The sequence below is a fragment of the Ochlerotatus camptorhynchus genome, unplaced genomic scaffold (genome assembly GCF_037179485.1).
Source record: "Ochlerotatus camptorhynchus isolate MF236.1 unplaced genomic scaffold, CSIRO-AGI_Acam_v1.1 ptg000325l, whole genome shotgun sequence".
Taxonomy (NCBI): Eukaryota; Metazoa; Arthropoda; class Insecta; order Diptera; family Culicidae; genus Ochlerotatus; species Ochlerotatus camptorhynchus.
The window spans coordinates 357,943-371,402 of record NW_027040813.1 but is presented as its reverse complement, the minus strand read 5'-3'; the positions used below and the strand labels follow the sequence as shown (position 1 = coordinate 371,402).

The window sequence follows — 13,460 nt, the reverse complement described above, 5'->3', positions numbered from 1 at the left end:
ATCTCGGCGTATTCGGCCCGCTTCGGACAGGCCTTACTCGTGGCCTTGTGGGCGGCACCGCAGTTGGCGCATGTGGGAGCTGCTTCCTCGATGCTGTCGCAGTTGTCGATCTTGTGGTTTTTGCCGCATTTGATGCAGCGGCTGGCCATGTGGCAGTTTCTGGTGCCGTGCCCAAACAATAGGCAGTTCGAGCACTGAGTGACGGCACGGTGGGTCGGCTTATACCGCTCCCACTTCACTACGATGTGGAACAGTGTGCGTGTCGTCTGGAGATCCTTCACGGTTGTGGAGTTCTTCTCCAGATGGACCAGGTAGAACTGGCCACGATACTTGATGGCCTTGCTGCGGGTCTCTGCGAAGACTCTGCTTAATGTAGAAATCCAGCTGCTCCCATAGCCCGGGAGGGAAGCCCTTCACATAGAAGGGTGGCAACTTAACTTTTTTAAGCACCGTCTCAGGGTCCGACTGCGGCTGGGCTCCGTTCTGCAGGGCGGAGAACGGATTGTTGCTCAGCAGCTTTTTTGCTGCCGATGCGGTGGCGCTGCTGTCTTCAGGTCTGGGTCGTTTAGTTCTGGGAGGCCCCGACTGCGGGTCCGCAACGCCTGTCGGGACGGGCAATGGGGTTTTCTTCTGCTTCTTCTGGGCTGGCTCGGTGGTCGCGCCGTCTCCTGGGAGAGTCTGTTTTCCCGGTAAACCGGCACTCGCGTTACCGCGCGATTTCTTACCCATGGCTGGGCCAGCGAGAGCGTCACTAAACAACGCGGAGCTAATTCGATTTGCGAACGAACGAACGAACGAACGAACGAAACGAGAGAGAATAAACGAAATAGGCAATCTACAGTTTCCATCATTTACCAATGTTCTTACTACCTCTGATAGCGATGGCTATCCTTTTATCTCGTTTGTCTGCTCAGAGCAGCAAATGACGTTCGATAGAATTATTCACATCATCGTTTTGAATTATTTGCGTTATGCGGCTGAAGCAAAACCAAATGCATTTCAATTTAAGATGACTATCATTCTGCAGAGAGCATTACGCATTCCAACTGAGGTCCGTTTGCATCTCGTATCATTGTTCATTCTGTATTAGAGAGGAAAATCATCTGACTTCAAAACAACCGTCATCCGGTTGCAGCTATCATTCGAAAAGGCGATTTCGATGTTTCGATTTGAATGGTCTGAGGTTTCATTCGAACAGAGGACGGTGGTTTGGTACAGTGTAGCTCAGCTGAACTGACAACATCTATCATCAGCCTCAGAGCGTACTTTAAATATTTACTGAGCATTTTAAGATTTTTAACGTATTTTGATCAATCATTTAAGGAGCAACACGATCTATTTTAAGGAGATTTTTTTTTACTTATTAAGAATAATTTCATCTGTGTTATTGAGCAAAAGTAGGGCTGCCCTTTCCCTAACACAGATTTCAAAGTTGAATTCCATCTGGTCAGCCTTCTCTCAGGGTTATCTAAACTGTTCGAAAGAGCAGTCTACCACCGGCTCCTAACATCTGCCGAAGCAAACAACTTGTTACTTGAGGAATAGTTTGGTTTTCGGAAAGGTCGTTCGACCGTCCACTAGCTGACTTGTGTAACAAATATTCTCAGACGGTACAAGCACAGACAAACAGACGTAACTCTTTGAAAAAGTTTTTCTTGAAAACATAGTTTCTCAAAACATAGGACCTCAGTAGCGACATCTTTCAGGCTTCTCGCGGAAAACAAGCTTGCTCGCCAACTCGCAAACAATATTGTATAAAAGTTCTATAGAATGTATAGAAACGTCAAAGTGATCCGATGCCAGCGCTGCGGCGAGTAGTTCGCGGAACTGATAATATTCAAATCAACCGTTAAATGCGTGAACGAAGATACACAATGAAGAGTTACGTCTGTTTGTCTGTGGTACAAGTATGTTTCGAAAACATCTGCCATGACGTTGTTGGACGTTGAAAAAGCGTTCGACAATGTCTGTCACGGTGGCTTGGTGTTCAAATTGCGGCAGTACGGTCTTCCAATCTTCCTAGTGAAGATAATAAACAACTATCTATCGGACAGGACGTTCCGAGTCTCTCTGAATGGCATCACATCGGATGCATTCAACATCGGTGCCGGGGTTAGACAAGGAAGCATCGTTCGCCCCATTTTATTCAACTTGTTCACCTGCGATATGCCGGCTCTCCCTGATGGTGGATCGTTGTCTCTGTTCGCAGATGACACATCCATCGTCTACAAGGGTAGGGTCATCGGAGCTCTGACTGCCAAACTTCCGAGAGGCCTGGACGTCCTGTCTGAATATTTCAACAGCTGGAAGATCCGTATCAACGCGGCAAAGACCCAGGTCATCATCTTTCCACACTCTAAATCTCCCAGACTTGTTCCATCGGTGCCATAATAAGATCTGCGAACGGCACAGTGGTAGAATGGTCGAAAGAGGTAGTCTACCTCGGCTTAACACTAGACAGCAAGCTGATTTTCAGGGAGCACGTTGACAAAACGAACACCAAGTGTAACATCTTAATAAGATCACTGTATCCACTCAGCAACAGGAGGTCCTATCCCTGAAAAATAGGCTTGTTATCGACAAACAAATCATCCTTCCCGTAATTGAGTACGGTATGCCAATCTGGGAGAGTTGCGCCAAATTCCATCACCTCAAACTCCAAAGGATCCAGAACAAGATCTTTAGGATGATCCTAAACAGTCCCCCGTGAACTAGAAATTCTGAGATCGACCTTCTGGCTGGAATTCAGACATTAGAAGAACGGAGATTTTTATCCTGGAAAGGTTCAGAGACACCTGTCTGAGATCAAATCATCAGATCCTACGTGATCTAGCACGTTTTTTTTCCCCTCTGTTCGGGACCTTACAATACTGCGACCAGTAAATTGATCTATTGTAGTATATCCCGTGTCCTTAGTTTAGTGCATGTCGTATTACTCCATCACTATTGAGAAATGATGAAGTATTCGATTTTTTTACAGTTGCCACTCTTGCATTTATCGCAAGGATCAGACTCTAATTGAAAGGTCCCGCTATTTATACCCTTCGGAGTGTTGAAACACCCTCCAAAGGCGTGCCCCTTTGTCAGTCAAAATTGAATTCCTTAGCAACAAAATTAAGGTATGACACCGATAATGACCATGCATCAGAACCCTAGTCTTAACCACTTCAAACTAGGGAACAACGAAGAGAAGATTAGGAATCACATAGATGAAGACAGCTAACTCATTTTTTTACCTTGTTTCAAGATCATCCTCGGTAGACAAAGCCGAATCTTGTCACTATCAACAAGGCATAAAAAGTAACAAGGACTAAGATGTGTTCCTTGGATTACTGAAAAATCCTGTTCCCCTAGTTTGAAGTAGTCAGGACTAGGAATCGGTGGTAGATCTTACATCCCGTAACGTACCACGAAAAGGTGATCTACCCACGCTACGGGGCATCTAGCACGTTAGGTTAAGTTATACTCGTAGCTAGGTAGGTTATCACTTTTGACGTAGGATTACGTCTTTCGGCAACATATTGGGGGTGCAATTTCAAAAAAACCAAAATCGACCGCATTACGAAAAGAGGTCAGGTTTTGACCACATATAACTCTGTCAATAGTAAATGGATTTTAATTCTAAACAAGCCAAACGATTGGAAATTTATCTACCAATCTGCTAAAATGACTACTTTATTGATTTTCAATAGGTTACTATTGAAAATAATACAAATGTCCAACTGTTGCAATGGTGATCAAAATTATCACCGATTGTTTGCAAACAGCGCATTTCCTACACACTTAGATTTTCTTAGATTTTAGACTGATCTAGAAAAAAACGAACTAAACCTCTGGCGCAGGGTTGCTTCCACTCACTTGCTATAAAAACATATTTTTCGGAATTATGCAATCATTAGATGATATAAAGATATGCTGTACTTGTAAGTAACGAGAAGAGGGTATACAGTATGTGTTTGACTCATAAAACCTGTCAATTTTGCTTTCAGAGCGTCACAATAAGCGATCTTATGATTCGTGAGCGTTCACTCAGAGTGAGCACTCACGAGTCGTAAAATTGCTGATTGTGACGCACTCAAAGCAATATTGACAGATTGTATGTGTCAAACACATACTTCACGTCCTCATCTTGTAACTTACAAGTACTAATTATCACTATACCATCTCATGATTTCATAATTCTGAAAAACATTTTTTATAGCAAGTGAGTGGAAGTAACCCTGCGGCGAAGCAGCTGGCGAGTCAGGTCAAAATCAAACAGGGCGGAGACCCTATTGAAGAGTCTCTGTAAACCACCGATTGCACCGAACATGCTATAATTAGTTCGCTGTATGGGCAGGCGCAGCATTGAATTATTCCGTAGGGCTCGGGGTTGAACATTGATGTCAATTTGCTCAAGGAGGACAGGGCAATCGGTGCGTCCTTGTAAAATATCCGCAATTAGCAATGCCCTTGCTGTATCTCTTCGGACCGACAGGCGCTCCAGATGGATCAGTTGCAAACGACTTTCGTAGCTAGTCAATCGGAAGGGATCCGTCCACGGCAGTTTACGTAGCGCATATCTCAGGAACCGTCGCTGAACAGACTCAACTCTTTCGACACCGTTGTTGTAGTGAGGAGTCCAGACAATCGAGCAGTATTCTAATATGGAGCGAGACAAGGAGCAGTACAACGATTTAAGGCAGTCTTTGGCAATCCTGAAGATAAACCTTAGATTTCTGGAAGCTTTGTCGACGGCGTGCAAGATGTGCTGCTTGAAAGAGAGTTTTGTATCCAGAATCACGCCTAGGTCCTTAATTTGGCTGACGCGCTCAATTTCAGTGCCTAACAAAACATACTTGAACATAATAGTCTCTTTCTTGCGCGAAAAAGAGATAACCGAGCATTTGGACGGGTTAACCTCCATACGATTCAGAATACACCAATCAGCAAAAGCATTCAGCTGACGTTGAAGGAAGCAACAGTCTTCAATTGAGTGAATTCGGAGGTAGAGTTTAAGGTCATCTGCGTAAGATAATCTTGGTCCCTCAATTACCAGATTCACGTCGTTGAAATAAATCAGGAAAATCAGCGGTCCCAGGTGACTACCCTGAGGTATGCCGGATGTGGCAGCGAACGTACGGGACTGGTGATCACCAATGACAACAGTAAGATAGCGATCGGTGAGGTACGACTGAAACCATTGCAAAAGGCAGCTGTGGATACCAAGCCTGTCCAGTTTAGCGATTGATATGCGGTGATTCAATTTATCGAAGGCAGCAGATAAGTCAGTATAAATGACATCCGTCTGAGCACGATCCGACATACTGTTAGAGTTGTAGGAAGTAAGGCACAGCAAGTTAGTGGCAGTGGAGCGACCAGCCATGAAACCATGCTGATCGATACTAATATACGGCTTACAGTGAGCAAGTAACGGTTCCATAACAACGAGTTCGAACAATTTAGCAACAGCGCTAAGCGAAGTAATGCCACGGTAGTTGCCAACGTCCTGTTTGTTGCCTTTTTTATGTACTGGAAACATGTGCGCTAGCTTCCACCAGGATGGGAAAACTCCGACGTCCACAGACCGTTGAAAAACGTGCAGCAGTGGAGACAACAAACTGTCCAAGTGCGTTTTGAGGAACGCCGATGGAATTCCGTCAGGACCCGGATTGTACGACGACTTGAGTTTCGAGGAAGCCCTGAAAAACATCTCGGGATTGATGTCAATTCTGCTCATGGTTTGGCCAGAGAGTGGTACGTAACTGGCAGCCAGTCGGGCATGGTCGTCACTCAGTCTCTCGTCCGTGATGACACTAGCAAATTTTTCGCAACTCGTTTGTATGCGTGATTGATCCTGACATAGTCACGTTGAAGGGATAGTGTGCGGTGCTTGGTGAACTTCCTAAGAGCGGCTCTCTTTCTGGATTTCAGTCGACGAAATTCGCTCGTATGCCATGTTGGATGGGTCGTATGATTATGAATCTTTTTCGGAACGTGTCTGTCAATGATATATGCCAAGACATTTGAAATAGTTTGAGCGGCGGACTCAATGTCAACGGTGTCCAATAAGTCGTCGCAATCTAAATTGGAGAGTAACTTGGCGATACTACCATGGTCGGCGTTGCGGAAATCGTAGGAAACGGTGGCAGATGAAATATTAAAGTATTAAAATCAGTGTCCGGTTGAATTGTGATGGCTGATGAGGTAGGGCTTTCGGAAATCGGCTGCAAGCGATGAACGGATCAGGAATCATCGAGTACATTAAATTATCGTACTTGCCTTTGACGTTGAGTTGGAAGACCCCTGCAATACTCCCACACGCAGGGCCGGGACGACTGCTGAGCGCTGGCTGCAATGGCTCGACTGCGGTGGGAAGCACAAGGGCTTCCATGGGGCCAACTTCGGTGCGTCCCAGTGTACAGCTGGCTAACTGTGGCTGATAAGAAAAGCCAAATGGAATTTATTGGACTGGCAAAGAGTTTGGATGAAGTTCGGTAGAGACAAGTGAAACATGTGTCAAAGAAGATGGCAATGATGAAACCGGCCATTCAGGAACAGGTTGGTTGACGAGCTCTGTGCAGCGATGGGATTTGTCACTTATTATGTCATGGTGTTGTCTTGGTGATCCGGGTAATTGGGTGACTCCATGCTGGGGGATAAATTGGCATTTGGCGTTCGAGAAGGGTTCCAAAAATTTGTAACATTCCTGTTGTCCCTTGAACTCACGGAATAGTATTCCCTTTGGCCACGTTGCAGTCGAAAGAGCCTTTGCTTTCAGCTCAGGACTCATACCGAGTTTGAACGAAATGAATGACAGACTGCTGACATTCTTACCATTGGCGACTAGTCGGAATGTCTCAACGTCATTTATTCCTAACCTCTGCATCGCCAGTTCACGTACTTGCTCCACTGTGACGTCACGAGAGATACGCGAGCCAAAACTTCTGCCTTGGAGGTGGTACAGCAAAAGTGCCGATAGATGGAGATATTGAGCTTGCAGTTCCACACATCATATCCTGTTGACGGCGTTCAGCAGCTTCAGGTTTACGGAACAATCGTCGGCTTCGCAAAGACCCAGCGGCATTCGTATTACGAGTTGATGATTTTGGTGTAAGTGCACTGGAATTGATCAAAGCGGTGAAGTTCAGATGAAGTTCACTTTTGAGTTCATTCATGATTTCCGACTTAATTCTTTGAACGATGTCATTATGATCGCCAAGGACATGTTCTTGCCCAACCTCATAAGTGCCTCGAATGGAATTGCGGAAACGAATGTCATCTATTAATTTGGTACACGACCTGCACATCCAGAACAATTGCGAGTTCATTTTCATGTCATCGTTAACAGCTGAAGTGATATTGACGCATTTGAGGTGAAATTCCGCCTTGCAGAAGCCGCTGCATGAAATGGAATCGTCAATGACATCAGTAGCACAGGAGTGGCAAGTAGAAGTCATTTTCAGGATTGAAGTAATTCTCAGGATTTGATGCGATTGCCAAAGCAGCGCTACTACACAGTTTAAAGTAATGCGCCTAGTGTAGTATACAACAACAGAGCAGGTAAGCTTGACGGCGAAAGTTCAATACAACGGTATAATCCAGGCGATAGCAATGCGCCAAAATGTTTGCAACAGTTTCACCACGAGCTCAACAAAAGCTCGCAAGCTTCAAAATTTTGCTGGTAGATGGCGCTTCGGAAAAAAATAATCGCGTGACGTTTGCTTAGGAAAGTGTTTGTAAACAATGTTCACAATGCTTCACTTTCACTTTAAAACAGCACCACGGAAAACACAACACACCGAATGAAAATCACGGCACTTGAATGCAGTAAAGGGTGATACGGTCAAAATTTGGTCAATATCAACTTGACGTATTTCTTTCAATTTTGCATTTAAAAAACCTGAACACCCCTCATTTTGAAGGTGTGTGTGTGTAGAATGTTGCTCCTATTTTGATTTTGGAATTCACTCTTCAGTTTGTAGCATGGTCACTTTTATGTAAATATAATTTAACTAATTTAAGGATTGCCACTTATTTATTTGAATTTATATTCTGTTTTTCCATCTATTTTTGAATTCCATTAATAATTATCGTTCACGTTATTTATTTATCATTTATATTCATTACATAATAACTACATGTTCACTTGAATTAAATTGAAATCACAATTACAAATGAAACGAATTGTAAATCCGCATAAAAACGAAACGCTTGCATACAAGCTGCCTTCCAAAATTCATTTGATCCGCCACTGGAAACGTTCACTGGTTTGCGAGACTCGTCGTAAAGTCCGAGGTTCGAATCCGAACATTCTCTCTCGTAAAAAAATCAATCAAACCAGAAATAGATTGAAGCGAGACAGTTTAATCAAACGGTACGAGCGAGAAAGAGATAGAGTGTAAAATCGGCTCGAGATCGTAGTTGATGAGATTTGTCGTTTGAAAAGGTCGTTAATTACTTCGGTAATTGACGTACTTCCGGCCACGAAGACTATGATCACGATTTGATCTGAGGGTTTTCGGAACGTCCACTCGTCAATTTTGACCTGGACCGTGGAAGAGGCGAGAGTGCGTGAAATAGTTTTCTTGTGTCGCGGTGTGTTTTAATTGCCTAAAGTTCATCAGTTAGGTCAAAGTTGACGTGCGGTCAATTTTTGTGTGTGCGTACGTAGAGAAAAGGATTCGCTTCTAGCGATATACGGAAGAAGCTCGGCACACCGCATCTCGAGATAAAGCGCGACGCGTCGGAAGGAAACAAACCGTTTCGACAGAGCGGCCATTTTGCCATTTCCGCCACGTACATCGACGTCCCAACATCGTCTACAGCGCCAATTCATATTTCGGCGCGATTTCAGTACCAGCTTCGAGACCATCCATCGACTGGGAATTTCCGCAGCATCATCGCCAATCGCCGCATTTCGGGCGATAGCCACAATACCGCGGCAAACCAGCCGGTATCTGCTTTGCCGACCAATTCATCAGGCAGCTATTTCGGTACCGTGAGTAAACCCAACAATTTATCTAACCATGCGCATGCGTTAACGACACCACACACATACCACGAAGAACTCGATGAGAAAAGCTAGCTAGCGATCACTAGATCAAAATCCGCACACAGTAGGGAACAAGAGAGGAAGAAACACGAAAAATGAAAACCTAGGTTATACAATTAAATAAAGTTACTTAAATGTTTTATAGTAGTTTACCCCAATAAATGTTTTTCCGTTAAATGTTAAAGTTTTCCATGTAACTTATTTTTGGTTTCGAGTATTCTCACATTTCGCGTCGTTCTACTTTTTTGTGTTAATGTTCTTGTACGCCAGGTTAGACTGCCTGGGAAATCAGTCTCTCCACTCACGTGTCTCGATCGGCGGGGATCTTTGAATAAGTGAGTTCCTCCGGTGATGATACTGGTGAGTGTTGTTTTCGTGAGTAGGTAGAACGACCGGTAGCATCAACTATTCTCTCGTTGCGATTGTGGCGACCTCTTTGTGTGGAGAATCTCGATCCATCGTGCTGTTTGAGTCTTCTGTTTCGTTTTGAAATTAAATTTTTGGTTCTGATTGAACAAACCCGCCCTGAGGTCGGGTTTCTAGCCGGGCAAACAAGACTCGACGGACGGTCCTCCTTGGAGGTGGCGCTTAAGCCGTCCGTTTATCGAGCCAGGGAACGATCCAGAAGACGGAAAACCGTTAGCCGCATTTTGCGCGCTACAAGTTGTCAAAATGCCGTCCAAGCAAGAAGAGCAGCGTATCAAAATTTTGCTCGCGCATCTCGAAAATCCGAGCTACTCGCACGCAAAGTTGGCAAAATCGCTAAAAGTTGCCAAATCAACCGTTACAAATGTAATTAAAGTGTTTGGGGAACGTTTGTCGACAGCCAGGAAGTCTGGATCGGGGGGAAATCGAAAACCGGAAGCCGCTGAGACGACAAAGAGAGTTGCCGGTAGTTTCAAGCGAAACCCTAACCTCTCTCTCCGAGATGCCGCAAATAAGCTGGGTGTATCGTCTACAACCGTGCATCGAGCCAAAAAACGAGCCGGACTATCGACTTACAAGAAGGTAGTGACTCCAAATCGCGATGATAAACAAAATACGACGGCCAAAGCGCGATCCCGGAGGCTGTACACGACGATGCTGCCGAAGTTTGACTGCGTGGTAATGGACGACGAAACCTACGTCAAAGCCGACTACAAGCAGCTTCCGGGACAGGAGTTTTATACGGCAAAAGGAAGGGGAAAGGTAGCAGATGTTTTCAAGCACATGAAACTGTCAAAGTTCGCAAAGAAATATCTGGTTTGGCAAGCCATCTGTACCTGTGGCTTGAAAAGCAGCATTTTCATAGCTTCCGGGACTGTCAACCAAGAAATTTACGTGAAAGAGTGTTTGAATAAACGTCTGCTACCTTTCCTGAAGAAACACGGTTGTTCCGTACTGTTTTGGCCGGATTTGGCATCTTGCCATTACGGTAAAAAGGCCATGGAGTGGTACGCTGCCAACAACGTGCAGGTGGTTCCCAAGGACAAGAACCCTCCCAACACGCCAGAGCTCCGCCCAATTGAGAAATACTGGGCTATTGTCAAGCGGAACCTAAAGAAGACCAAAAAAAACTGCTAAGGGCGAGCAGCAGTTCAAGGCAAACTGGCTTTCTGCGGCGAAGAAGGTGGACAAGGTGGCTGTACAAAATCTGATGGCAGGGGTCAAGCGTAAGGCCCGGCAATTCGGATTTGGAAAAGCGGAAGCCTAACTGAATATTTTTCCTGAATTTTATACTAATTGAACTTGAAAAAGAAATTTAATTTGATTTTTTAAGTAAACGATTTCACCGATTTACACGCGTTTTCCCTTGACCAAATTTTGACCGTATCACCCTTTAGTACATAAACTGACGATCGAACGATGAAGGTATAATTTATAACCGTAATAACAACATAAACAAGTGCAAATAATTAACGACCAAACGCAGCGGTATACGTAGCTAACAGTGTTGCCGGTTGATGTACTTCTTGCACAGTGCTAGTACACTAGCGCTAGCAAATCCGCATAGATGTAAACACCACATTAACCCAGTGCCACGCCGTCCGAAGCATTAATAATTAGGGGCACGACATCAGCGCTGTTTTATATCTTTTCAGGTTCAAGCAGAACGATGTGCAACCAAATGGTACTCGATTCTGATGACTGGGTTTGGGGAAAACGTTTATTTCATGAAAACAGTGATAAAATTATAATTTGGTTCATTTTTCAAAAGTTTTCTTGTGGAACATTGGAAAATTATCTATTTCAGCAGATACGTAAAGTAATATCCTATCGATTAGCATATTTGAATTTTAATTTCATCTATAAATGACAAAGTTACAAGCGTTCAAAACCTAACACTATTTCACCATACATATTTTTTAATTTGCACCCCAGTATAGTCGACAAAGACGTAGTTTTACGTAAAAAAAAGTCCGCTACTAAATTTTCTACTAAATAATACCAAACAATGACCGAATCAACGCCACCAAAACTCTACATCATCCGAACAATCGTACCAAAACCACAGCTGATAACGTTTTTAAATACCGAAAATCACTACGTGAAAAAAGAACCGCAGAAAAATCGTCTTCTCGCTCGACTATGTTCATACCCAGAAATGAGACGGAATTTCGTAAGTGGGAATGTTTTCTACAACACAAAAATATTCCCAAATTTCTACTGGCAAGTAGCAAGTGACGCCTTCCTCTATTCACCTAGCTGAAATCACGCAATCTATTTCGCAGCACAACTTCAAAACGAATATTGTATTTCACGAGTTCGTCCTAGTTTTCTCCATTATTTACAACAACGAGCACACAATACTTGTCGGCACACACATTTTTTATGCGTTAATCTCATAATGGAAACTTAGCCTGACTTTAGAATACCTATTAAAATGCTTTTTCTTCTATTTACGAACGAAAAAAACACGGCAGAATAAAACATCACGTTAAATTTTCACAGCGGCCTACTTTGATCCACCTGGTGAAGTTGTTTGGTAATGGTTTCCATTTAATTCCCCTACCTTATTTGTTTATCCTTGACAGATACGCGTATTTCGTCCAAGACACTGAAGAAGTCTGCACATTGTAGACGAAATACGCGTATCTGTCAAGGATAAGCAAATATGGTAGTGGAGTTAAATGGAAATTACTAATCCCTCTCTCTCTCTCTCTTTATACAGGTATTCCACTAAGACGCCCGCAGTCATCAGGATTCATTGTTTGGAACAAAGGAATTTAAAGCCTGATTTTGACCGAATAGTTCAGCTGTTGAAAGTTCGGTAAACCTCTTCGAAGTCCGTAATAATGTCTAAGTGTGTATGCCAAATATAAGGCGTGCAACGCGTAGCCAGTCTATTCTCCACCCCCTCTTGCGTAACGTAATATTTCAACGGGCCGTTAGGTCGACACACTCTGCACGTTTGATTTAAAGCGTGTAAGCATTCGAAACTCTGTACTGCAATGAATATTATTCTCTAGTTGAAAGTAGCCCCGTCATGATCTTCAGAAATGAAACAGCTCCCATAAATCCTTCCGTTTGTGTTGTTTGCCCTAAGTAAATCTTCATATCGCTGAGTAGTTTGACTACTGTAAACTCAAAGACACTAGTGCTATAAATTCCTGTAATCCAATGTTTAGCTCCATGCGATAGCCCTTTTCTTCCAGGTGGCATAAGATTCATTATCAAGATGTAATATGTAGCCGGACAAACAAACATACAGCGGAAGTTCACCTAGCTCAAATTGAACGTAAACAACAACAACAACAAGATTCAAAACACAGTATTGTTATTTGCAAATTAAGGTGGACTCCTGAAAAGTGCGTTTTGGACGTTTGTATCGACTTGGTGTCTTCTGCGTACTTAGGAATGAGTGCGCCGTAGAAACCAAAGGACTTCCACGCTTATAATCGCATCATTGCTTGTATGTTGCTTCTGCAAAAGCATTGAACTTAAATTCTATTATTCTATAAATAATCTATTTGCACACACGACGGATATTTACTTGCCGCAACATCTGTGTTTTCATTACTAGGTCGTTGATCCGCCATCGCACCGCCGATTTATAGAAGAAGCGTGCCGCCGAAATTGTCTTTATTTGTCTACCTTCTTCCACGACAATCACTTTCTTCCCGAAAATTTTTCGATTCACTTCAGATCACTCAATGATGTAGCAGTTCGCACTTGTCGTCCCATCAGAGTCTCCCGTAGAACTGCAATAAATGTTGCTCGTCAGACCGAGCAGCGCCGTCCGTCGTACCCAACCGACTGCTCTGAGCTTCTAGACACATAATTGTTTTCAAGAAGAGATGTCTTGAGTAAACATTTCGCTCAGTTTTAAGCTAAAAACAACGACGCCGACTCTTTGTGATGACTCCACCGTGATGGATTGGGGCTCTGTTGATTCACGCCCTCCCATCGTCTTCAACTGCAGAGTAGCATGTGCAGGGATCCTTAT

The 13,460-nt window shown here is 43.7% G+C and overlaps 1 protein-coding gene across 1 annotated transcript in view; it reads right to left on the bottom strand.

Annotated features, from left to right (window-relative positions):
* LOC135708064 (synaptic vesicle glycoprotein 2C) overlaps positions 1-13,259 on the bottom strand; it is a 54,856-nt gene extending 41,597 nt beyond the window's left edge. The window contains exon 1 of the mRNA XM_065230011.1: positions 13,008-13,259. Coding sequence (XP_065086083.1) covers positions 13,008-13,053 — 46 coding nt within the window. The 5' untranslated portion in view covers positions 13,054-13,259. The remainder of the gene's footprint in view (positions 1-13,007) is intronic.
* Between the last annotated feature and the right edge of the window lie 201 nt (positions 13,260-13,460).